At 45.5% G+C, this 26,213-nt stretch overlaps 3 protein-coding genes across 6 annotated transcripts; 1 reads left to right on the forward strand and 2 right to left on the reverse strand.

Annotated features, from left to right (window-relative positions):
- Window positions 1-4,953: 4,953 nt before the first annotated feature.
- On the reverse strand, window positions 4,954-17,085 carry wdr54 (WD repeat domain 54). Of its 2 annotated transcripts, none has more exons than XM_066711942.1 (10): window positions 16,871-17,085; window positions 15,966-16,304; window positions 15,598-15,660; window positions 15,447-15,513; window positions 15,048-15,104; window positions 7,032-7,159; window positions 6,710-6,810; window positions 6,269-6,425; window positions 6,011-6,085; window positions 4,954-5,882 (listed from the first exon to the last, which is right to left on the reverse strand). In XM_066711942.1, exons 2-10 carry the CDS (start codon window positions 16,188-16,190, stop codon window positions 5,751-5,753), a joined length of 1,005 nt encoding a protein of 334 aa, XP_066568039.1. In that variant the 5' UTR covers window positions 16,191-16,304; window positions 16,871-17,085; the 3' UTR covers window positions 4,954-5,750. The 2 variants fall into 2 exon arrangements, with proteins under 2 accessions (XP_066568039.1, XP_066568038.1); XM_066711941.1 differs by having other exon boundaries at window positions 6,269-6,431.
- A 1,131-nt stretch (window positions 17,086-18,216) lies between these two features.
- On the forward strand, window positions 18,217-20,526 carry c20h2orf81 (chromosome 20 C2orf81 homolog). Its single transcript, XM_066711940.1, has 2 exons — window positions 18,217-18,516; window positions 18,809-20,526. The coding sequence occupies exons 1-2, from the start codon at window positions 18,280-18,282 to the stop codon at window positions 20,000-20,002; spliced, it is 1,431 nt and encodes a 476-aa protein (XP_066568037.1). The 5' UTR covers window positions 18,217-18,279; the 3' UTR covers window positions 20,003-20,526.
- On the reverse strand, window positions 20,506-23,900 carry LOC136755385 (zinc finger protein 135). 3 transcript variants are annotated; one of them, XM_066711939.1, is made up of 3 exons: window positions 23,859-23,900; window positions 22,199-23,035; window positions 20,506-21,709 (listed from the first exon to the last, which is right to left on the reverse strand). In XM_066711939.1, the coding sequence occupies exons 2-3, from the start codon at window positions 23,007-23,009 to the stop codon at window positions 20,811-20,813; spliced, it is 1,710 nt and encodes a 569-aa protein (XP_066568036.1). In that variant the 5' UTR covers window positions 23,010-23,035; window positions 23,859-23,900; the 3' UTR covers window positions 20,506-20,810. The 3 variants fall into 3 exon arrangements, with proteins under 3 accessions (XP_066568036.1, XP_066568033.1, XP_066568034.1); XM_066711936.1 differs by lacking the exon at window positions 23,859-23,900 and adding an exon at window positions 23,707-23,851; XM_066711937.1 differs by lacking the exon at window positions 23,859-23,900 and adding an exon at window positions 23,610-23,730.
- Window positions 23,901-26,213: the final 2,313 nt, after the last annotated feature.

The raw sequence follows: 26,213 nt of genomic DNA on the forward strand, positions 1-26,213 counted from the left end.
CGTGTACACGTTTATTATTACAAATTTATTTTTCTGATTTCCTCTCCGTTGTTCTTCATATGTCCTGTTTTTTTAACCAAAAACAAAACTGTGAATATTCGTTCAGTTTGAGGTGACTCCCCAGTCACCCCCGTCCCTTACTCTCCATCTTTCTGGGATGGAGAGTGAGAGCACAAGAGAGAACTAGACGAGTGAATGGTGTTAGAGAGAAGGCCGTTCAGACAGAGGTTATCTATGATTTGTAGAGACAAACAATGACCACAGTTGTTATAGTGTAAATCTATTAAGCTGGTGGACTTCCGTGTCCCTGAGGCACATCTACGTGTGTTGTTTGACATGGATGCTATGATTGGTTGAAGTTCAGTGTTTCCTGTGGGCTCCTTTAAAAATCACATTTACTGCTAGTCACTCTCTGATGTTCCGTTTGATTCCCGTTCTTCAGATTAAGAGAAAGAGATTGTAAAGTGAGTTGTATTCATTGATTTAGGGATTGGGAGTGGGAGTGGCCAGCCCTGGTATTGATGTACACGGGGGGGATGTAACTGTGACTGCATTATTGGTCTTCATTGAGCCCCAACCCCAAGAAAACAAACAGGCTCTGTAGCGGCGTCCAATACGGACCAGGTCAGCAGGGCTGCTGCCTCAGAGACCAGTGAGTCGCGGACAGGCGAGAGAGGAGGTACGTGAGCAGAGCGCCAGAGCAGAGTGACCAGGGCTGTGGGGGGAGTGTCAGTGTAGAGGTCCTGGGGAGAGGGGGGCCATCGCTCTTTGAACTCGGCATCAGTGAGCACATACCACCCACCCACCCAGTAGCATTAAGTGATAAACCGACACGGAGGACGTGGGAGAGCCAGTGTGCCCCCCAGGTGTGCCTGCTTGTATCTCCCTCTTCAATGCACAGTCAAGTGTAGTAAAGCACAGTGAAATTGACGTAAGTGTGGCGAAAGTGCAGAGACGACGGTTAAAGCACGGAACAAAACTGACGGGCTCCACCATACCTGCCGAATGAGGCGTTTGGAGATAGACTTTGGGCTTTATTGATTTCCTGCTTTTGTTTTCACTTTAGAGGTGTGACTTTTCTCTCTCTCTCTCTCTCTCTCTCATGGTATTGCCTTTGGTGGTGGTGGCAGTGTGTGTGGTTGGGGGGAATGGAAGCAGCTGTTTAGAGGTGTTGAAACTGCGCTTGCAGAAAGAGCTATATGGGTTTGACTTGGGGAACTGATTGCATGTGTCCATCTAATTTGCACTAAGCTCCCTCCTGCTCCCGGTGTGGCTGTGGCCCCTGTGTTGGAGGAGATGCAAGAGATGTCTTGAGAGATACAGGGGCCCCAGCTGGCATTCCTCCCAGTAGAGAGTCAGTCTTGGTGTAGCGTTGGCACACTTGCTGGTCAACAGATGAAACCGGATTTATTTGTACCTTTTATGAGAGGGGGGGCAATGAATGCCTAATTCTCTCACTAACAGCAGAGAATGTGCAACCTTCCATTTAAATATAAGTGAAAGGTAGAGGAACATCGACAGAGTGATATATATATATATATATATATATAAGTTCTGTGTCAGCTTCCTGTGCTTAACAGAGATCTTCATATATAGTTAATTTAAACTATAATCCTAATTTTCATTTAAGCTATACAGACAAATTGGAAATTGTTTTTCACAGTGTACAGTAGCAAATGGAGAAGGTCTTTAATACCTGCCCAGTATTCTTTGCCTTGATGGTGCAGATTAATACTGATGTGCACTTGTCTGCAGAGGGACTGTTTTCATGCGCAGTATTAACTGGAGAGGAGGATGATGGATCTATTGAAGTGGCGTACGGTATTGAGTCACAGGGCGTACTGATCTCCTTATTCTTCATCGATGCCTATTGACGAGTCTTCCAGGGTCTTGGCTCCGGCCAGTTCCTTAATGCACTCACTGAGCACAGTCTGCCTGCGGGGCGTTTAGGGCAGAATCCAGCCCTCTTTCTCTTGTGTCGGAGATGCAAATGGAGAGAGTGTGGGAGTCAGGGGACAGTGGGCGCTGGCATAGGGGTTTTCTGTACAGATGTAATGCAGGGTTTTTCCTATTATTATTATTATTATTATTATTATTTGTTTTTACGTGTAGCTAAATAAGTCTCTTGCTCAGCTGCAAAGATGTACCGATGCCTTCCTGGAGCTGAGCAGACACCTGATTGCACGCACGAGTGTTGTAAAATTTCAACGTGTACCATACCCCCCCACCCTCCACCCTCCACACCATCCCCCAGCTCTGGCGTTTGCTGTGCCTTCTCACACTTTGTTGCCCATCTCTTCTGTAGCCTTGCCCATGTGTAGGTGTTGGCATCCGTCACTGGGCTTCCACCGGTCACCTGACTCACCCAGTGCGTGTGATGCTTGTTCGGCAGGGCTTGTACCCCCAGAGTAGCAGTGACGTGTGTGTGTTTATTTGATGCTGCTTTCCTGTCGTATGCTTCACTGTCACAATGTGAGCTCACCGGCTGTGTCCTCTCACCGCGGCAGTGCTGCTGGCCTCCGTCTGGTCAGGGCTGCCGCTGTGGTAAAACGCCCTCTCAGCGCAGTGCCATCGCTGGGCACACATACAGGTTTACAAAGCTGGTGAGTCTTGAAATGCAGAAATTAGTACGATTTGATTAAAGAGCAGTTTGCAAACCCACTGGAGAATCATCCTACCTTCAGTTTGGTGTCAGTTTACTACATTTGTGGTCTAGTTCCTCTTTATTTATTTATTATGATTTAAACGCATGCTTCAGCTTGTCAGAACGTTTCAAATTCATTTCATTTCTGTTGAAAAACTAAAAACAGATCAATGTGAACGGCATTACCAGAATTGGTATAGAAAGATTCCGCAAATAACTGACTGACATGAGTGTGGAAATGTGTGTTGATGTTTTGGAAAAGCATGCAAAGTCTCCTGTAGTGCTCGGCGTTAGCAAAACTGTCAGAACTTCCCGATGAGAGTTCTACCTCGTATGCTGACTTGCACACAGTACCTAGTGATGAAGACCTTCCTTTGTGATGTTGCTGGTGTTCTTGCCATTTGGACCAACATTTAAAAGTGTTTATTCTTAGTGTTAAAAGACTGAGATTTAATGACCAATAAGCTGGATATCAAACTTCAAATTAGCCCATAAAATAATGTGTGCATTTACAAACCAGGGGACTGGACATGCTGCAGTGTACAGCCTAGACAAGAGTGAGCTTTCATTCTTGAACCTCAGCACTAATCACTAGACCTAAAAAAGACAAACAATCATATGTAATTTTAACTGCACACCTTTGTAAACAGTATTGTAGACATGGTGTTTTTGTAGTTTGTCAAGACGACCCGGCCCTGGCACAGGAACATGGTTCAAACCCACGGGCAGAGAGTTTTTTCTGCAGTAGCTTCTCGCATCGGCCTCTGTAATAAACTCGCCCCCAAACAGCAAGGGCACAATCACGTTCACACGTCTCCCAGTGTAACCAGCTCCCTGGTAGCTTAGTCCTATACTGTGTCTGTTGTACTGCTTATGAAACCCCCATTTCAGTAGTGCTGTAGATCTGCCTTCTCACTGGGGGGTCCGAGCCCGATCCCCATTCACACTGCCTTCGATATTAAGCTAAGGATGCTGCATACAATTCCAGTGGTTCTTTTGCACTGGGAATAAATACTTAACCAGTGAACCGCGCTGTTTATACCTACGTATGGCTCTAATTAATTGCACTAAGCTAGTTACACCAGCTGCCTGATCAGTCACACACCATTTTAATGTGTTGGCCCCTCTCCTGGCTGTCTGTGTTCACTGTACTCGGCAGTGTAGATTTGCAACCCAACCGAATGGCAATTTTTCAACCTCAAAACAATTTTATTTGAATAAACCAGGTTATAATTGGCAATTAATAATACTGCTTGGCAACAGATTCCTAATAAATTAGTCCGAGCCGAGTGCAGAGTGCGTAAGCGGATTTGGAAGTTTGAATGCATTATACAAGTCTTCTCTGTGGATTCACAGGATCCCTGTTTTGAAAACCTGTTTTGACACTGCGCTAAAAAATTGGCCAATGTGCAAATACACACTCCCAGCCTGCAGAGACCCCCCCTCACAGCCAGGACAGGGGCCCCCATCTTTAACCCAGAGGGGCTCTTTTCTCTTCAACTGATGTGACTATTAAGGACTTTTGCACTCCCCCCCCCAGTTATTCAAACTTAATCCTATTGAGCTTCTTTTTGTGGACTTTGAAATAGTGACAATGACCTAACAGGAAAAAACTAAAATGAAAAAAACACTTTAAGGGCTTTTTTTTATAATAAAATGAAAAGATCAGAATGTTTTGCTGCTGTTGCGCAAAAAAAGGACAAAAAATAAAATAAAAGAAATCCTTTGTAATATTTTTCAACCACTGTGATTTGTACAAAAAGGAAAAAAAGGTAGTTTTTTTTTTTTTTTTTTTTTGCCGTTTAAGTATTTCAATGTTTGACTTGACTTTTAATAAAACCTTGCTAAAGTCTTTGATCCGGCTGTGTCTGGGTTTTCATTTCTATAAAAAAAAATCACTCCAGAGCTCGAAGGACTGAGGATTAGTCCAAGTGTCCCCTTGAATGAACTAACGGGACAATAACAGGGTTGGTTTAATGTAGTACACAGACTCAGACCCTACAGCTGGTTTCAAGAGACAGAACCATCTGTACAGAAAGGAGAGAGGCTTGTATAGAAATCTAAGGGCTTGTGTTTGCAGGAATGAAGATGTGGGCTGCAGTGCACACCTGCCCCCTGCAGGATGCAGCCTGAACTACTTCCTCCTCCATGGGCAGATTACTTGGTCACTGCTAATAATATAATGGTCCTGTAAATACAAATATGTTTCCATCCTGGTGAGCAGCACCATGTTTACTAGAGTGTGTATGTGTGTGTGTGTGTGTGTGTAAGCTAAGTCAAAATCACTCCAAACACTGGCCGAGGCCTGCTTCTCATCTGAATGGCATGTTTATTGGTGGAGCAGAGCTATTCCAAGTAACAGTCACGTATCATCCACTAAAAAGCAACACTGATTTTTGATTTCCGACATTTTAAAATGCAGGATCTTAAAAGGCAGCAAGAGGAAATTAATAAAATATATTTAAAAAAAAAAAGACCAGTAAAGGACCAAAACCACAGAGACCAGAAACCCCATTCCCTTGTGTCTTGGATGCATATGGTGACATTGATCTATGTGTGTCCTGCAAAAATCGATATAAAATAAAGATCACACACACTTGCTATAGAATTTCCCCTGGCACTGCATTGTTCAATCGTGCTGACCTGTACGTACAAGCACTCATTCCATTAGAAATCCATCACGCTGCTTAAAACAGCATTCGATTCATCACGAACATAAACCAAGTAATATTTGTAAGCGGCACTATGTATGGATTTCCATCTTCGTACTCAAATCAGTTTCTGAGATCTGAGCATCTCATGGTTGGCCCACAGCTACACAGGTCCTCAATCTAGCTGCTCTCTCACTCCTAATTAGTTGTTTGGTCACTTTGTCTAACCTGAACACCCCTTTCCTCTCCTGTCTGCCTGCTGCTGCATTCACAAATATGTCATGTCAACACAGACGAGGCGAGACACTCCTCTCTCAACGAACTGTATGGGAAATGGTTGCACAGTTGTGTGTGGGGTTGACCGATCACCTGTCAATGCATTTCAAATCACAATGGGATTATTTCAATCACAGATGACCTGACTTGGCACACCAAAGCGCTGTCCGTGGCGCGCCCTACACCAGCGTGTAGCGGATGATCTCGCTCAGGTCGTACCCTGTCACAGCAAACGCGCTCCCCTCGCCGTCGCAGAACTTGGCTCCACAGATCTGGACGTCCGTCACGCACTCCGTGTGTTTGTGCTCGATCTAGGCGAGGACAGGGAAAAAAATGTCTTGGCTCAGTCTGGGAGGGAGAGAGAGATGGAGAGAGCAGCGAGGGCGAGGAAACTAAAGTTTCTTGTACAGCTGCACAGACAGGAGGAGCCAATGTTTACCTCCACAGTGTCGTTCTCCGCACTCTTGTTCAGCTTCCAAATCCGAACCAGGGAGTCCTCCGCTCCGGACAGCAGCTGTGCCGGGACAGACAGGCATGGAGACAGACGCATGTTATAAGTTATCCATGTAGTTTGAGGAACAGAAGAAAAATAAAAAAAAGACTAGGTGTGACATCGCCGATGCAGAGTTGTATCAACACCTAAGAAAATTTGATCCTTTTTTTTATTGTTAATCGAGTGTCAAAGTGGGAGTCTCACAGTGCCAGTCTTGGGCGCCACATCCAGGGCGTATATCCAGCGGGCATGGGCGTTGACCTCGGCATACACCACCCCCGACATGCCGTCGTACAGCCGGATCTGCCCACTGCCGTAGCCCGCCACCACCACCCCGCACCACAGCTTCACCGAGGAGCAGCTGCACCTGTGCACGTGGACAGGGCCGTGAAAGAGAGTGGGCGAAGAGCCTGCCAAGGGATTTCTCTTTCACAAAATATACACAATCTCCAAAACATATGAAAATAAGTGCATTAAAATAAGTGAATCCCATCTATACAACATAGTTCTTAATTAAAGTAAATTAAAATAAAGATGTATCCAGTCTAAATGCTGTGCGGGATTCTCTGAAGGTGTGATCAATATGAAGATCCATCACTATGGTCCCTCCCTCTCCCTCCCGTTCCCGTTCCCTCCCTCTCGCACCCATAAGCAGGGATTTTGTTGAGCAGCTGGAAATCCTCTCCTGCCTTCCACACACACAGGAGCCCCGAGTCGTCAGCGCTGACCAGCTCAGCCACGCAGTCCTGAGAGGGAGAGAGAATGCAAATAGGGAGAGGGATATCAAAAATATCCAAATACAATCGATGCAAAAGTGTCGTCCATGTGTGTAAAATTCGTTCATGAATAATGACTGGATTTAATTGTTCCTCATTGGCCTGGACCTGTCAATGGTTTGGCAGCAGTGATGTAACTTAGTCATGCCAATACAGATTTTTCGTGTGTCAGAGGCAGAGTAGGGCTATACCTCGTTCTCAGACGACTCAGAGGCCAGGTCTGTGATGGGCTCCCTGTGTTCCTCCAGCACCTCGGACAGCGTGATGTTACTGCCTTTGCAGGGCACGTCAAACACCAGCACTGAGCCAAGAGACGTGCCTGGAGAGACGAGGAAATACATGCTGAAGACTGGATTTGAACACCAGGACAGATCCACACAGCAGAGAGAAAACAAAATAAAAAACTGAGAAAAGTTTGAGCAGGAGAGGTGAGAGAGAGGAAGAGAGGGACAGTGAGAGAGAGACTGGGATTTTAACAGAGAATAGGAATCATTTGCAGAACTGTACCTGCCCACTCTCTCTGGGAGTCCCCGGGTCTCAGCAGCCCCATTCACACTGAAATCCCAGCAAAATGCAGGCAACATTTGCCTGTTTTTTTCCTGTTGCACCCCATTCACACTGGCTTTGAATGCCGGCAAATCGCAGGATGTACCCATTCACACAGAAAACACAGAATGCAGGCACTAGTGCTGTAGCAATGGGAACGAGATGTTACAGAAGCCTGTGGATTCGGGAGAGGAGACACAGACCCATATTCTGGACATATTTGTAAAAGTTCGATAATTTCCTCATTTTGCCAGTTTCCTTCCATTGTGTTTCTGGGGCTATTGGTTCTAACCAGGAGGTTGGTTCAGGTCTGACTCACTACCAAGAACAACTGTCAAGGGGGAAAAGCAAACAATACATCAATCTAGGTGCGTTTTCGCGCTATGACCAGCTCATCAGGCTGTGGTTGTGTGTTTTTGCGGTGTGGTCACTGGACCCAGAGGTCACAGATCATTTGAACCAATGGACCCAATGTGAAACTCAGCTCTCGGTTCATGGTCGTGTAACGAGAGGCATTGTGTGGGTCTTGACACACTACAGCAAAGTTTAGTTAACTAAAATAAATGAGAAAAAAGCATGACATTACATTGTGTGTATATCTACACTCACCTAAAGGATTATTAGGAACACCTGTTCAATTTCTCATTAATGCAATTATCTAATCAACCAATCACATGGCAGTTGCTTTAATGCATTTAGGGATGTGGTCCTGGTCAAGACAATCTGCTGAACTCCAAACTGAATGTCTGAATGGGAAAGAAAGGTGATTTAAGCAATTTTGAGTGTGGCATGGTTGTTGGTGCCAGACGGGCCGGTCTGATTATTTCACAATCTGCTCAGTTACTGGGATTTTCACGCACAACCATTTCTAGGGTTTACAAAGAATGGTGTGAAAAGGGAAAAACATCCAGTATGCGGCAGTCCTGTGGGCGACAATGCCTTGTTGATGCTAGAGGTCAGAGGAGAATGGGCCGACTGATTCAAGCTGATAGAAGAGCAACTTTGACTGAAATAACCACTCGTTACAACCGAGGTATGCAGCAAAGCATTTGTGAAGCCACAACACGTACAACCTTGAGGCGGATGGGCTACAACAGCAGAAGACCCCACCGGGTACCACTCATCTCCACTACAAATAGGAAAAAGAGGCTACAATTTGCACAAGCTCACCAAAATTGGACAGTTAAAGACTGGAAAAATGTTGCCTGGTCTGATGAGTCTCGATTTCTGTTGAGACATTCAGATGGTAGAGTCAGAATTTGGCGTAAACAGAATGAGAACATGGATCCATCATGCCTTGTTACCACTGTGCAGGCTGGTGGTGGTGGTGTAATGGTGTGGAGGATGTTTTCTTGGCACACTTTAGGCCCCTTAGTGCCAATTGGGCATCGTTTAAATGCCACGGCCTACCTGAGCATTGTTTCTGACCATGTCCATCCCTTTATGACCACCATGTACCCATCCTCTGATGGCTACTTCCAGCAGGATAATGCACCATGTCACAAAGGTCGAATCATTTCAAATTGGTTTCTTGAACATGACAATGAGTTCACTGTACTAAACTGGCCCCCACAGTCACCAGATCTCAACCCAATAGAGCATCTTTGGGATGTGGTGGAACGGGAGCTTCGTGCCCTGGATGTGCATCCCACAAATCTCCATCAACTGCAAGATGCTATCCTATCAATATGGGCCAACATTTCTAAAGAATGCTTTCAGCACCTTGTTGAATCAATGCCACGTAGAATTAAGGCAGTTCTGAAGGCGAAAGGGGGTCAAACACAGTATTAGTATGGTGTTCCTAATAATCCTTTAGGTGAGTGTATATCCAGGGTTGGGAGGGTTACTTTAAAAAAGTATTCCGTTACAGAATACTGATTACCTTGTTTTGAAAATAATCTGTAACCCAATCCAATACATTAGTCAGTCAGTAATGTAATCAGAATACTTTTAGATTACTTTTGGAACACTATTTTTTTCCTTTATTAGAAAACAAAAGCAGCCGATTTCAAAAAGTGAAACAAAATGTACTACACATTCTAATATGGATGACGGATTGAAATTGTTTATTTTTATCCACAGATCAAACGATTAAAATGGTAATTAAGATTTGGGTCAGTTTAATTCTCTTGCATATTTATGCTTTGCATTTTGTAGTAGTGTATGCATTTTGTGAAACTGCATCTTGATACCCTTTACATTTTTACAAACCGACATAAATCTGACATCAATAATATCAGCGTTAATATCAAAGAAGGTGTATCACGTTCAGTCATTTTAATGCAGGAGTTGTTTTTCATTTTCTGTTAATCACTGATACTGTGAAACACATTTTCTTGAAAACTTAAATAGGTACCTTGTCTGTAAATTATTTTGTTCTGTGAAAATCAAGCAACTTGCTATAATAAAGGGGATTTAAATGTTATATATTGTTATTCATTTGATTTATTGATTTCACCGGTTTCAATTCACCAGCAACGAAAACATAGTTTGAAATCAATGCAATAATGGCGTTATTTTTAAGTATCTACGAGTGAGCAATGTTATGCCTCTTGTTTATACAATTAACACATTATTGACGTCTTACCTTCTTTAAAGTGAAATCTATCGGTTTGTAAAAGATTACAGGTTTGACATGTGAGGATCCCCTGAACACACACAGTAAAGAGCACTGAACGGCACACCACTGGTTAGGACTAGTTTATTAAATTTGTGTGATTTGTTTTGTTTTAGGCTATAAACACATTGTATGTTGTTATTTTGGCATTATATTAATCATTTCATTGTTAAGATCAAAGAACCAGCTAAGATGCACAGGAACTATTTGTAATGTACGTGGATGTATCTTAAATTTAGATAGGATAACTTATTACTGCAGATACAAACTATTGATAACGTTTTTTGATTATACTATTTCTGTGCTGCTGCTTTGATTATTATACTTTCATAAGAAAATATGTAATTATTAAATCGTATTTATTATAATTATTAAAATGTGTATTTTCTACTCGCATGTCAATCATAATTGTATTGCACAGTTGCAACACATTTAAAAAACAATCTTCCCTCCAGATGTTTTTTTTTTATTTGAAGTCGAGTCCTTGGAAGCACATCTTGTAATGCACTTTAATATTTGTTCAATTTTCTTTCTTTGAAAGTGAGCAATTGCCTGTAACTCCATGAGTTAAATCTCTGCTAACACACAAATTGTTGCAACAATAGCCACAGTTGAGCTGTGTGTTACTGACTGGGACATTGCTGACTGCAGCTCCATTCTGCTGCTTGTTGCAGAATGGCGCCAAATCAACAAGTTCCAACTGCTGGACACTGAGTTGGACAGTGAAAGCTCAGAGGGTGACGGGAGGGCAGTTAAGCACCAGAGCACCATGGTGCCCACTCCCCGCCAGAAGAGGGAGGTAGTTTTAGTAGGAGATTCAATCCTTACAGGTGTAGATCACACAGTGTGTTCCAGTGATAAGGAGACCCGCATGGTATCTTGCCTGCCTGGTGCTCAGGTTGCAGATCTCCCTAAACTAGTAAACAGGCTACTGGCCAAAGCCAGGGGGAATCCACTGGTCATGGTCCACATTGGAACCAATGACATAGGAAAAGGAAGGGCAGAGGTTCTGCAAGACAAATTTAGAGAGTTAGGAACAAAGAGTTGAACCTCCACGGTAGTTTTCTCTGAAATACTTCCGATACCACGTGCATGGCCAGGGAGACAGGCTGAGATTAGAAAGTTCAACATGTGGCTAAAATCATGGTTTACGGAAGAGGGTTTAGATTTATCAGGCATTGGTCTTTCTTCTGCGATAGATGGAACCTGTACAAACCGTACGGTCTACATCTAAACAGAAGGGGGGCTAATGCATTTGGAGAGTATGTGCAGAGTAATTGAGAATCATTTAAACTAGGGACCAGGGGGGCAGGGAGTCCTGACAATGGGAGATGTTCCTCCAAGGAAAGAAAACAAAGGGAAACTACCAGTAGGAAAGTCCGGAAATGTTTGTACCTCAATGCCAGGAGTATAAGGAACAAGATGTTAGACCTAGAAGCCACAGTGTTGGCGTGTGACTATGATGTTGTAGGAGTGACAGAAAAATGGCTTACAGAAAATGATGTGGATTAATACAATTTGAAAGGATACACACAGTTTAGGAGAGACAGGCAAAATCAAAGAGGTGGTGGGGTAGCATTATATGTGAAAAATTACATTGAGGCAGAAGAACTCAAATTAGATCCCAGTAACAGAACAGAATCTTTGTGGGTCAAACTTTTGAACAAGAGATCCAGAGGATTAGTGGTAGGAGTGTGTTACAGACCACCCAACTCAGATATTCAGCAAGACGTTGCATTGTACATTGTAATCAGGACTGCATGTAGCAAGGATGTGGCTGTTATAATGGCGGTCATAGACTGGGAAAGCCCAGTCGGGACTAAAGAAGCAGAAATAGAAATGGTTGAGATGGCAAACGACTGTTTTTCTAACTCAATTTGTCAGGGAACCAACCAGAGACCGTGCATGCATTGATTTGATCTTTTCAAATGATGAAGATAGAGTTAGAGGGACACTAGTTAAAGAACCAACGGCAAACTGTGATCACAATATGGTTAGCTTTGAGGCATTCTTTAAAAAAACAAGGACCAAGTCTAAAACAATGGTCTACAATTTTAAAAAAAGCAAACCTCGAAGGTATGAGGCTGCACTTAGAAGAGTTAGATTGGAGCACACTGGATACAGATTCAGTTGAAAATGGATGGTTATATTTTAAGAATATACTACTAGAGGCCCAAGAGAAATTTGTTCCAAAACTTAGCAAATTGAGGACCAAGAAACATTGGCCAAAATGGTTTAATCGATGTATGCAAAAGCTGCAAAGAGATCTTAAGAAAGGGATCAGGAAAGCAAAGAGGGAAATAGAAAGAAATAAAGCTCTTGGAGCTAAAACTAATGAAAATAGCTTTTTTCAATACTACAACAGCAAGAGGTCAATAAAGGAGGAAGTGAAACAGATAAAGTGCAAAAATTGATGTATTGTGGTAAACGAACAAGATGTGGCAAATGAGTTCTAAATGAGTATTTCACAGAGGTTTTTAAAAGAGAAAACAGAGAACATGCCACAGTTTAAAAATCAGTCCAGTCAAACCCTAAGAGAAATCAGGATAAATGAGGAGGAGGTACTAAAGGGACTAGCAGAATTAAAAACAAACAAATCACCTGGGCCAGATGGTATATTTCCAACAGTACTTAAATATTTTTAGACCGCTAACCCAAATATTCCAAAAGACACTTAGAACAGGGGATGTCCCAACTGACTGGAAGATGGCAAATGTCATACCAATCCACAAGAAAGGGGACAAAACTGAGCCAGGAAATTACAGACCAATCAGTCACACCTGCATCACCTGTAAAATGTTGGAGAAAATTATTAGACAGAAAATAGAGGAGCATCTTAATGAAAACCATATTCTTGGAGATAGTCAACATGGGTTTAGACGAGGCAGATCATGTCTTACTAATTTATTGGAATTTTTCGAACACGCAACTGCAGCTGTAGATCAGGTGAAAGCATATGATATGAAATACTTAGATTTTCAGAAAGCTTTTGATAAGGTTCCACACCAAAGACTGATCCTCAGATTGGAAGCTGTAGGTATTCAGGGTAATGTAAGTAGATGGATTATGAACTGGTTGATGTATAGGAAACAGAGGGTGTCGATTAGAGGAGTCGCTTCTAACTGGAGTGAGGTTGTTAGTGGAGTTCCACAGGGATCAGTACTAGGGCCTGTGCTTTTTCTAATCTATATTAATGATCTGGGACTCAGTCAAATTTGCAGATGATACTAAAATAGGTGACTCAGCAGATACAATCTCGGCAGCACAGGCTATTCAAAGGGATTTAGATAATATTCAGGTGTGGGCCGACACCTGGCAGATGAAATTCAATGTGGACAAGTGCAAGGTATTACATGCAGGTAACAAAAATGTCCACTATTATTTCACTATGGCAGGAATAGAACTAGATGAAGTAACGCATGAGAAAGACCTAGAAGTCTATGTGGACTCCTCACTTTCTCCAGCCAAACAATTTGGGGAAGCAATAAAAAAAGGCAAACACAATGTTAGGGTATATTGTCAAAAGTGTAGAATTGAGAACAAGGGCAGTAATGTTCAGACTGTACAATGCACTAGTTAGAGCTCATCTGGATACTGTGGACAGTTCTGGGCTCCACACTTCAAGAAAGATATCGCTGCTCTAGAGGCAGTTCAGAGGAGAGCAACCAGACTTATTCCAGGTCTGAAGGGAATGTCCTACTGAGAGACTGAGGAACTGAACCTTTTCACCCTGGAACAGAGGAGACTACATGGGGACTTGATCCAAGTCTTCAAAATCATGAAAGGCATCGACCACATCAAACCAGAGGAGCTTTTCCAGATCAGCAGGGACACACGGACCCGGGGACACAAATGGAAATTGGCCTTCAAGGCATTCAAAATTGAAAATAGGAGACACTTCTTCACACAGAGAGGCGTCACAATCTGGAACAAACTCCCCAGTGATGTGGGTGAAGCTGAAAATTTGGGAACATTTAAAAATAAACTGGATAGGATCCTTGGATCACTTAGTTATTAATGGACACCAAACGAGCATACTTGGTTGAATGGCCTCCTCTCGTTTGTAAACTTTCTTATGTTCTTATGTATCAGCCACTCTTTGGCTAGAGACCGTAAGTAAATACAGTGTTGCACACATACTACACACGGGCCCCTGCAGATTCCCTTACACTTGTACACTTTCATGTAAATCATGTATTAGTAATCAGTAATCTTTTACTTTAAAAGTCTTTACTTTACTTTAAAAAATACATAGTTGATCAGAATACTCGTCTGACAGTAGTAACATAACAGAAATAGTTATCAAATTCCTGTTATCTGACTACATAACGCCGCTATTTGTATTCCATTACTCCCCATCCCTGACTATATCTACCAAAAGTCTAGGGTGCAGATCTGCAATTGATTGATTGCTCAAAACAACTTATTTTATTTTTAATTTTTTAAAGTTGTACATTACTGCCTTAAAATCAAATTAAATAACTTGAAACAAACTACCGTCAATGTCACTGTCATGCAGTCTTACACGTTTGCCAGTATAGAGATATTATATTTTGCATGATTTATTGGTATATAACATATGACATACGTGTGACAATAGTTAGCATTACATACGAAACCAACCTGTTGGTTCATCAATAACACTCATACATAATTTCCAATCTCCTCCATTTCTAACGACCTGGTCTGTTTTTCGTTTAGGTCACAAGTTCTTGTTCAAAAGTGGCTTAACCTTGTTACGTTGCGGGCACATTTCTGATTGGTTACGTCAGTTAGAGACGCAGTGCGTCAACAACACAAGGATGTGACGCGTCATTTGCCGACAATCCTTTTCCTGCTCCATTCACACAGACACACAGACCCACAGACCCACAGACCCGTTGCTGGAAAATTCATGTCAATTAGACGAGAACCCCGAGATGGAAAAGTGCTTGTGTCGAAATGCAGATAAACCCATTCACACAGACCTTGCCGGCAACAAAATGCCACCAAAACGCTGGCAATTGTTTCAGTGTGAATGGGGTAAGTGAAGTTAGTTACTCACCCACGCAGATGTACTTTCCTCTGGCTGCAGCAATCCCCCGAGCAAACACTGCCTGAGCTGCACGACACAACAGTCAACAGAAACCATCAGTTAAACAATTCAGATTGAAACGGAACAGGTTTAAAGTATCTAGGCCGTCCACAATAATTCAACTGGAATGTCACTAAATATTTAGACACATTCATCTTCAGCAGAGTTGATAATGACACCTGGCAAAAGATTTTAGTCTCTTTTATTATGTTTTATTTTATTTTTCGTCTATGTGATTCCAGGACAACACAAGTTGTTAAGCACAGAAGTAGAGGGCTATAACTTTCTGCTAAATTGGGGTCAGTTGTACAGCTCATTGTGCTGTCCTGGGTTACGTATTGTTTCCATCTGAACTTAACTGTGAAGCACCTGTGGGGGTTTCTGGGATGTCCAGAGCGTGCCAGTACACCATGATGGAGCCGTCAGACTCGTACATCTGCAACACACAGGCACTGTTTACACACTACATATGGAAATAGAACCATGATTATTATCAGCAATATTACTATTATTGACCCACTTGGATTCCCTTCTGTGAGGTCAGGACTAGCAGCACCCGCAAGGGCAGCACACACCAGGCGGCCTGCAACACACACACACACACACACACAGAAAGGTGAAAAGAGAGAAATCACACAGTGAATATTGCCCACAATTAGAGACCTATAATTGGGGCTCCCATATGGCCTAATATCCCACTGCCTCACACACTTCCTACCAACTACATTATACAATATACCTGTTTATATGTAGTTCTGTAGATCACCTATCGAGTCATTATGATTCTACAACATCACTGTGGTCATAAATCACAAAATCTGCTGTCAAGGTCCCTTTAATTATAAATGCCCACCCAGGTCTACTGAGGAATGTTTCTGAGGGGCCCACCTGGATGATGAGCGAGGAGCTGGCGGGGATGTTGCCCTCCTTGGACTGCAGCTGGCGGTGGGAGAAGTTGAGGCCGTCCCCCGAGGCGCTCACCATGTTGACCACGTTGCCGTGCACCACTGTGAAGTAGGTGAGGCTGCGCTCGGCGATGGGCAGCACGCTCAGGTTGTTGTACAGGGCCGAGGCGCTGCTCTTGATCTGGATGCTCTTCTCCTTGTGGTACATCCTGAGCCGGCGGGGGGGACAGCAGGCAGAGAGGAGGAGAGAAGAGAGAGGAGAGAAGAGAAAGGAGAGGAAGAGGAGCGGAGGAGTGGGGCGCTGACTGTAAGAAGCAGGGCACTGCAACCAGAAAGACAACAGAATCAGGACACTGTAGATTATAGTAGAAAATAAGCACGGTTTTGCTGCTGTTGTTGTTCACTTTTGGGGAAATGAATCTGTCATATCAAGGACAAAGAAAAACATGAAAAAACTGAAAGTGGAAGAAAGAAAAAAGGCGCTATACAACAATGATGCCCATGCCTTGGCCTGGTCAGTCATGGCACATGGACCACACTGAGCCTCCCTGAGGAAAAATGCGTAGTTACTATACTTTTGCATACCAGTTAAAGTGTGCGTAACTGTATTTCTGTTTCGTAAAGCATGTGTGGACAGTGCAGGTCTGATCGCTGCAGGCATTAAAAAACATCATGAGACCCACAGCAACTCATAGTCCCATATTTAGCCATTTAAATTGAATACTGCAGCACAGTTAACTGGGAGACCGTGATTTATATAGCGCCACAGCAGCCCGCATAACTTACAATAATCAGACTCGCACGACGGATAAAATAATGTTACTATTTTAATAATAATAAATGCGTCTGATAACCAAATCCCCCGCCGCATTACATTAATCTTCTTACCGTTTTCTTCTGTTCACTTAGCTCGCCCAAACGAATGGCGGCATGGCAATAAAACGCGATTATTCGGGTTTTCAGCGAATCGATGGTTTTAATCCAAACTGTCAACAATGATAATACAACTATTATTGCACGAACTGTTCATTTCTCTTCCACCATCCCTGATCCGCTCGCATCGTCTGCAGCCATAGTGACAGCTCAACTTTCGGAGACGTCACCTGAAGCTGTGTAGGTGATTTGAGGGAAGCTGTGCGCTACGTCACTGCCAAGCTCGCGTTTGCCGTTGCTAGGGAACGGGACAGCGAAACTGCCAAAGCAGGAAGAGCCGAATAAACACATCACCCAGACAGGTGAGCTCTCAGTCAAAATGCATTTCATTACACAACTTATCCGGATTTTGTTAATTCTTTGATGGCGCTGTTTTGATTTCTTAGCGCATGGCATCTGCTTTGACTTGCAGTCCCCGCTTGCACAGAGATTTAGCAGCTAATGCAATGCTTGTATTTGTGTAGACTGCCCATTGATTGTCCGTGCGTGCAGTCTGAATCACGGGTTTTATATTTAAGTCGTGTTTGGGTAGTGTGGTTTAGTGTCACCATGTTTTGTCAGATGGGGGGTAGTTTCTTAGAGCTGCCCCTGTATATGTAACGAGTTTACGTAAAACGCGTTAGAGAACGGTCATATTTACGTCACAGGTATTATTCTCTAATTGTAATCTATACACAAAGATTGGAATTGAACAGCTGAGGTCCTCAGAAACCACCGTTTAATGTGGAGGGCAACGCCTGTGCTCGGGGGGTGTAAGTATCCTCCAGGATTTATGTCACCCCCATATCTTAATTACTTGATTGATCTAATTGTCAAATCACTTTTCATTTCTAGCTATTAACCAGTTGCTAATAAAAAGCAGGAATCCGGCTCTCGATTACTGGTTGCCCATCCCCGATACACTTAATACGATAGATATTTTGACCTTGTTTTTAATCTTAAAAGAGCGAAAATCATCAGATCATTATAAATAACAAGCAAGATACATAAGCAAAATAAGTATGTAAGCGATTAAGAGCTCAGAGTGGTAAGAAATCTGGACTAATGTAAGGACTGACCATCCCTACTGTACCTACTGTACCTCTGCCCATGGGCGCATGTCACAGGAGCGCCCTCTGGCGACGAACAGGCGGAATGCCAAATTCCCACCAGGGAGCAGAGCGTCTCTTCCTCCCGTTCATAATTACCTACTAATAAAACTAATTGCTTCCTGATTTAAGCCATGCGAACCCTTTTACCAGAAGCTGCTGGAGTGGAGGCGAAATACAGCAGTTTTATTATTTACTTCCGTCAGAGCTCAGCACTGTGTACATGTGGATTCATTTCTTTTGCGTCTACAGATCCAGTTCCTGTCATCTGGGGGTATGTCTCGTTTCACGTCCAAGTCCCGAGCGGACAAGTCCCGTGTCCCCTCCGCCCCCGTGCCCCCTTCAGCCCCCAGCGCAGTCGCCCCTGCAGACATCGTCCCAGGACGCCTCACTGAGTCCGACTGGGTTGCCATGCTGATGCAGGAGGAGGGCGAGGAGGTGGTGGCGGACATTGTGGACAAGCTGATGTCCCGGGTGATGGAGGAGTGCTACAGAGTGTACCTGCAGAGACAGGTGAGCCTCCACAGTGGCTGGCAGCAGCATTTATGTCACATATTCCCAGAACAGGATGTAAGGACCTCTGGTAGATCAGGAAAAAGGGAAAATGCAGCATCCACTGACCTAGACATTTATACTTAAATGTGTGTCCATTAACGCATTAACTGCAAATTACAAAACTGTCCCCCATGGCCTTTACATCCTGAAGTAGTAGAAAATGGCTTTTGACAATAAATAAATAAGCAATATTGTGTCTAGGCCTGAGACTTCCTACAACGCTGTGCTTCCCTCGTCTCCTCCTTCCTAGCTGGTGCCGTTCACCGTGTCCCAGGCACGGGAGGCCCTGCTGCAGATGGTGGAGTGGCGTTTCCTGGTGCGGGACGAGGGCGAGGGGCCGGACAGCACCTCCTCCTGGGAGGAGGATGAGGAGCCCCAGCCGTGCAGCACAGACTCCTGGGCTCAGGGCTGTGTGCCCGTCCTGCACACTGGGCTGACACCACGCACCACACTCCCACAGGCGCCCTCTACCAGGGAGCAGACGGCAGCAGGGAGTCCACAGCCCCAGCCTGAGCTACAGCCACTGGAGTCTGGGATGGATGCAGCGAGCATAGCGGTCCCTCTCCAGAATAGACCGGCTGAAATCAAAGCAGAGAAGAAAACACTGTCTGGGCCCAAGAAAACAATGCCTCCTTTGCGGATGCCAGCTCCCCCACCTAAAACAGAGCAGAGGAGCAAACAGTTTCCCCACCAAGCACCGCTGCCAACAACCAAAGAGAAGGTCCGCCCCCAGCCCCTGCGGGAGTCCCACACCGAGGCACCCCAGTCTACCCAGCAGGAAGGGCTGGGCCCGCTGCCCTCTCCACCTGCTGCTCCCCGTCCTCCACTCCTGGACGCCACAGCAGGAGGGCGCTCAACTTGGGTTGGTGCAGTGCAGAAGCTGGACCCTGCCCGTCTCCCACGGCACCGCATCTGGCCTGCCTTCGAGGTACTGGAGGCCAACGCCCTGCAGCACCCCCCGGGGAGGACAGCCAGCACCCTGCCAGGAAGGGCCAGGCAAGAGAAGTGGCGAGCAGGGGGTCAGTTTGCTCTCCGCCGCCTGGCTCCTCTTCCTCCTCCCACTGTGCCAGGTCAGGTCTTGCACCAGGAAGCACAGAAACCACACAGGAGAAGCGTCCTGAAGCCCTTCCCTCTCCCAGACCCTTCCCCTCACCCATCCAATCCAATATACACCCAGGAGGACAGCAGCCCTCCCCGTGGCCCCCTTCCCCTCACTGCCCATCTGCTGCTGGACTCCATGGAGCTGTCCCCTGGAGTGTCCCTCAAGGACCCCCGCTGGCCCAGGACAGGCTCCTGGAGGGAGACCCAGCCCCAGCCCGACTACAGCACAGCTCTGAAGCCCATCAGAAGCACCCTGCCCTCTCCACTCATCTCTCTGGACCAGCTGGTCACAGGACAGCACCCACTGGCGAGCCCCCACACTTCGCTGGCTGGGCAAACTTAGACCCTGCAGGCACACACAGACTATATTCAATTTTGTTGTTGTTGCGTTTTATTTGTATTCTGATGCAAATCTGTAAATTAAATTTGAGAAATTAACATAAGAAAACGAGAGCACCAACCATGTGGTATAAAATGAAAGCAAAACATGCCTTGTTCTCAGTTTGATCTGAAATGGCTCATCTAAAATGTGACTCCTTTAAAGTGAATGGTGATCATTTTCCTCCTGGAATAAGTGTGTAATTGGGTCATGTAGCACCAAAACCTTCCACATCTGTACTCCACAACCTCTCTAGCAGCTCAGTACTTTATCTTGACCATCAGCCAGTGTCTTTTTGTTTCTCTATTAGTAAATGTAATCATTATTATTATTATTATTTTTTTTAAAAGGCCAGGTGATCCATCCCTCACTCACACTCTAAACTTCTACACAATCAACTGTCCCTCCTTAATCCAAGAGACGCCTAACTAAAGGCACACTGGACAAATGACACGACTCTCTTAATAAACTATTTACCATCTCTGTGATCCTGTCGTCTCTTGCTTGGTTTTGGTTGGTGCCAACCCTTCCATTTAATTCTTGAACTCTCAACATCTCAACTGTTCATAATCTCTCAGCCTCAACCACCGTTTACATGTATTGCACTCTATCCATCTGGGCCACAGCGCCCTCTCTCTGGCAGTGTCAGTTCCTGCCGTTGTCGATTCTATCCATCTCATGCTGTGTGCACCTATCTCACTCTTGCTCGTTTTCTCAGAGAAGGAGCATCTCTTCTCTTCCCACTGTCTGCGGTACCGCCTGACCCCTCCCGTCAGGCCGTGTGCGTCTTGAGGTGCAAGGTGAGGCTCCTCATGTGTTTGTACAGCTGGCCGCAGTCTGGGCAGGGGAAGGGGGCCTCGCCAGTGTGGATCTTGCGGTGTGCCAGCAGGCTGTTGGAGTGGCGGAAGCGCTTGGGGCACTGGACACAGGCATAGGGCTTCTCCCCCGTGTGGCGGCGCAGGTGAGTGCGGAAGGATCCCAGTTGGCGGAAGCGCTTGCCGCAGTCCTGGCAGTGGTAGGGCGTCTCCCCGGAGTGCACCCGCAGGTGGTTCCTCAGCACGCCGGACTCCTTGAAAGACTTGCCGCACTGAGGGCAGCCGTAGGGCCGGACCCCCGTGTGGCTGCGCTCGTGGACCCGCAGCCCGCCGGAGCCCCGGAAGCTCTTCCCGCACTGGGTGCACTTGTAAGGCCGCTCCTGGCTATGCACCCGCCCATGGGCCTTCAGCCCGCTGGAGTGGCGGAAGTCCTTGCCGCACTGAGCACAACGGTAGCGCTTCTCCGCGGAGTGCACGAGCCGGTGAATCTGCAGGTTGCCGGGCCGGCTGAAGCAGCGGCCGCAGTCCTCACAGTAGTAGGGCGTCTCGCGGGTGTGGGTGCGCCGGTGGTCCTGCAGGTACACCAGCCGGGCGAACTCCTTGCCACAGTCGGGGCAGGGGTACGGCCGCTCGCCCGTGTGGGTGCGCTGGTGCAGCTTCAGGTGGCCCTGCTGGCGGAAGCCCTTGTCACACTGCGGGCAGCGGAAGGGCAGCTCTCCGGAGTGGATGCGCCGGTGGGTGCGCAGGTTGTTGGCGTGCCGGAAGCGCCTCCCACACTCCGGGCACGGGAAGGGCAGCTCGCCGGTGTGGATGAGTGTGTGGGAGCGCAGGTGGACCGCCCGCCGGAAACTCTTCCCTGAGTAGAGCAGAGCAGAGAGTTAGTTTCCACAAGAGGTCTTAACATCCAGACTGTACCTGGACATTACAGAACTATTACTTTAAAGCTCTTAATTGCACTAATATGCTCCCCTCTGCACCCAATTGCCATTTATAAACTTCTAGTACTTAATCATCTTACTGTTACTGCTGCTATTATATTGACACTTACACCTGCTGTAACCCTCTGCACATATCAGGGATTAAACTATCCTCTATTTTTGTATGTTTTAATGCACATCTACTCTGACTTATGCTGCATATTGTCATACTCAAGTGGCAAGAAAAAAATAATACAAATAAAAAGGTGAGTGGTACGGTAGGATCATTGTGTTTGGTTGTCCTGATCGGTCACATCATGCCAATATTTAAGAAGTTCTCCTTTATTGATGAAATTCTAGGGAAACTAAAAACAGAATAAAAGCAAAACTTTGGCAGTTCAGAGTGAAGAAAGGGGAAGAAAACTCACCACATTCGGGGCAGCTGTGAAGTTTCTCCTCGGTGTGAGTGCGGGCGTGAGTGCCCAGGTCGCTGCGGCGGGCGAAGGAGCGCTCGCAGACGGTGCAGCTGAAGGGGCGCTCGCCGGTGTGCAGCCGCTCGTGAGTGCGGAAGCTGCTGAGCTGCGTGAAGCGCTTGGGGCATTGGGGGCAGGCGAAGGGCCGCTCCCCGGTGTGCGTGCGCAGGTGGTTGGTCAGCACACACGAGTAGCGGAAGCGCTGGCCGCACTGCCCGCAGGCATAGGGGCGCAGCTCCCCATGTACCTCTTGATGGTGCGCCCTCAGCTCTGCCACGCTCCCCAGGCTGGCGTCACAGTCCCGACAGGGGTGCCCAGCCCTGCCACCCACCCCAGCGCCCATGCAGGCCTTCGCTATGACATTCTTGGCACCAGGAGCTCCACTGGCCTCACTGTGGGGAGTCTTTTGGTTAGCTTTGGCATTATCGGTGGTGCTAGTGCAAACACTAGTAGTGGTAACAGCAGCAACTGAATTGTTACTAGTGGGCACACTGCCATGATCGGCAGCATTGTTAGGGTCACTAGCATCGTCGCCATGGTGCTGGGGAGGGGGCAGTTTTGGAATGCGTGCCACCCTGCGACTACATTGGCCTTTCAAGCGTCTGCCACAGCGCTCCCCCTGCCCTTGCCTCTGCCCCCCTTCCTCCTCAACCTTCACAGAGATACGCAGGGGCTCCAGCGTCTCTAGTTTGATCTCCACAGGCTCAGGGGGCTCCTCTTTGACTTGGGGGGGCCCATTCTGAGTAGTTTCCCACAGCGATTCCATATCCGACAGCAGTTTTCCTGCACCTGCTAAAAAAGACAAGGGAACTGATAAAGAGAGAGTAAAAGAAGTGACAGAGAGAATGTCCCCTCCTTCAGAGCTGCAGTTTCTCTGGTTCTTAGGTTTACTGTTGAGGAAGCTTTCTATTCTGGAGGTTTTTAATAAAATACATAATAAAAGTCACCCAACATTCAACCATGCATACAAACACACAGTGTACAGACTGTGCACGCAGACAGGCTGACATGCCAACACATACATAGGCCAAGATGTCCAGCTGCTTGTGCAGGAGGCACCAGGATAAAAACAGTCCCTATTCATTACACTGCTAATACTCAAGCTGGCTTCACTACATCCTACAGACTGCTGAGCAGACCAGGCCAGACAGACATACAACAACAAAGTGTCTTTTTGGTTATTTATGTATAACAGACAGGAAATAATAACGACATTGTAATTATTAGCAGTATTATGTCCTCTTGTATCAAGTTACATTGGTTCCATTTGTTTTCAAAATATCTGCATCGAGAAGAGGGCAGGGTGAGTGAGAGTAACATTTCTGTAAAAGCACATGCAAAACCATTTCTCACAAAATCAACCTACATTCCGATGTTGTTATCGCAAAACCAATCCGCTCTCATATTCTCTCTGTAAGATAACGCAGCGGTGGGTTACAATAATACAGAACACGTCCTATCACCTGTTTCCCTGCCGGCTGAACATTTCCGTTGACTTTTCTTTTCAATTTTCATTTTTCTTGCCTCCCTATCAGTGACTTTCGTTCGTGCAGCTCATCTGCATGTGGTTTCTATAGGCTGCAAAACAAACACAGTGATTTATCTCACTACTTACACTCGCGGTACCAGCCATTTTATAAACAATGCGCAAGCCCGAGTTCCGTACTAAAACACGCCCCTCTCCAAGTGTTGAGCCAATCACACCGCGCTGCTCCGGGGCGAAGGGAAACGAGAACCAATCAGCAGCAGGTCGCTGAATTTCGTGCTTCTAGAGCACGCTGGTTCATTCTGACCAATCAGCGTTGAGAGGACGCAATGAATATACCGACCGCGAACGCAAACAGATAAATAATCATTTCCGTGCCAGTATCTGCAGAGTTTATATAAAATTATAGTCAAATCAGAAACGTGGAACAGTATATATAGGTTATAATCAATGTATTTCACTGAACCGTTGTTATGTAGGCTAATGTAAAGTGAGTTATTAGTTAGCTTTTGACTATACTGATTTTTTTTTTTTACTACAAATTATATTTGTTTTAAACATAAACCAATCGTTCAATTTTGTGTTTAATTCAAATTCCTTTCATTGAACAGGATGCTAAAGGGTGATGGGAAGTCATAGCCTGTGGCATAGTAGAAATCTTTTGTTTAAAGCTGTGTTCACCACATTATAATTATACTGAGTCATTATCACCTAGTCCAAAACAATCACTCTACAGCAGCTCCTGACTGAGCCCACTGCAGCGGACAAGTACCACTAAATAAGAGAGGAGTGCCTCAGGGGTCAAAACACACCAGAGAGGCAATTCTCAATACTAGGCTAGGCTTTATGAAGAGATTGTTAATTAATCACAAAAGAACAACGTAGTAGGAACACTGCCACATACTGACTGCAGATGAAAAGCAAATCAAACCAGCTTTATTAAATCTCAAGAAATTGCTTCTAAGTCTGGTGTTATTTGTTCAACTGAGCCCATCAAAAAGTCACCCAGGAGCCACAAGGAATATCTCTCAGGGCAGAGACATATGCACCTGGTTTGGGCAGCCCTATCACAAAGGTCAAGGCTGAATTCCGTCATGTAACATGCCCCCTATCTTCATGTGGGGCCAATCACACTCCAGGATGAAGGGAAATCATCACGCTGGTTTATTCTGACCAATCAGCGTTGCCAGCGAAGACAAACGCATTACTAGTGCAAAAATAATAATTTGTGAGTTTTACTATACAGTATTTGCCAGGTATATATAAAAGTATAATCACATCACACAGGTTTCTAACATAAAATGAGGCAGTCTGAGTCTTCTGTTCAGGCCTGGAAGCTTAATTAACTTGGTTCAGATACACTTCTTAGCACTAAACCTCGCATCACTGAGTCTATATGGCGCCTGTGGCTTTACCTTAATACAAAACTGCATTAAAGAGCAAAAGGAACAAACAATACCAGCATAACATTAAAGTGCACAACCTGAGGCACTGAAGCTTAATGTAGCCAGCTAGCCAGCTCGGGTTATTTTCAAGGCTGTAACAAAATCAGAACAATAGCTGATTTCTTTGGCAGAGACTGGCAGGAAAACTTTGATATTTCTAAAAATAAAAATAAAAGCTCACACACATTCATTGAAACGTGACAGGGAGAGGGGGAGGTGAGATTGAGGCTGTAGGGAGGAGAAGGATGAAGAAGTAGAATCAATGAAGAAATACACCCAGAGAAGGAGGAAGGAGATGGAGGGGAAATATTGAATGGATTAGGGAGAAACACAGGACTACACAAAGAACCAAACCTCTTCAGCACAGATATACAGAGTGCCCTAGGACTCTCCAACACAGTCACATGCACACACTTACGGACAGACAGACACAGTGCCCTGCACCTCTCCACCATAGATGGACAGGCAGATACAGTACATTGAGAGACCCTCCACCACAGACAGACAGACACACAGACAGCCAGTGCTGGAGTTACCTGCAGGAAGAGGATATTGCTGTCAAATTTTGGCAGCTTGTCCATGTTGGCGCATGCCTGGTGTAGCATGCCGCTGGTTTGCCCACCTCCACTTCCTCAGCATTACCAGCACAGACAGCCACAGGAAAGAGATCATCTGGACAAAAACAGGCGATCCTGAGGGGAATGGCACATGCAGTGCTCAGCGCAGGGACAGAAAGAGGCAGAGAGAGGGCTAGGGGACTGTCTCTATACACATGGGTATATATGCAAGTTTGTTAACTGTCTGTGTGTCTACATCTAGAAGTGCACTGGGCATGTGTGTGTGTGTGTGAATGCATGTGGTTGGAGATGGGGTTGTGAGAATGTGGCACTGCCACCCAGAAGAGAGTTACCCACATTGACTGGCAACCCACACCGCCCCACACAGTGCTGCACTGCAGTGATGGACAAAGACAATCTGTTTGGACTGTAGAACAGTGCTATAACTGCTGTATTAGAACATAAGAAAGAACATAACATAA

The sequence above is a fragment of the Amia ocellicauda genome, chromosome 8 (assembly GCF_036373705.1).
Source record: "Amia ocellicauda isolate fAmiCal2 chromosome 8, fAmiCal2.hap1, whole genome shotgun sequence".
NCBI lineage: Eukaryota > Metazoa > Chordata > Actinopteri > Amiiformes > Amiidae > Amia > Amia ocellicauda.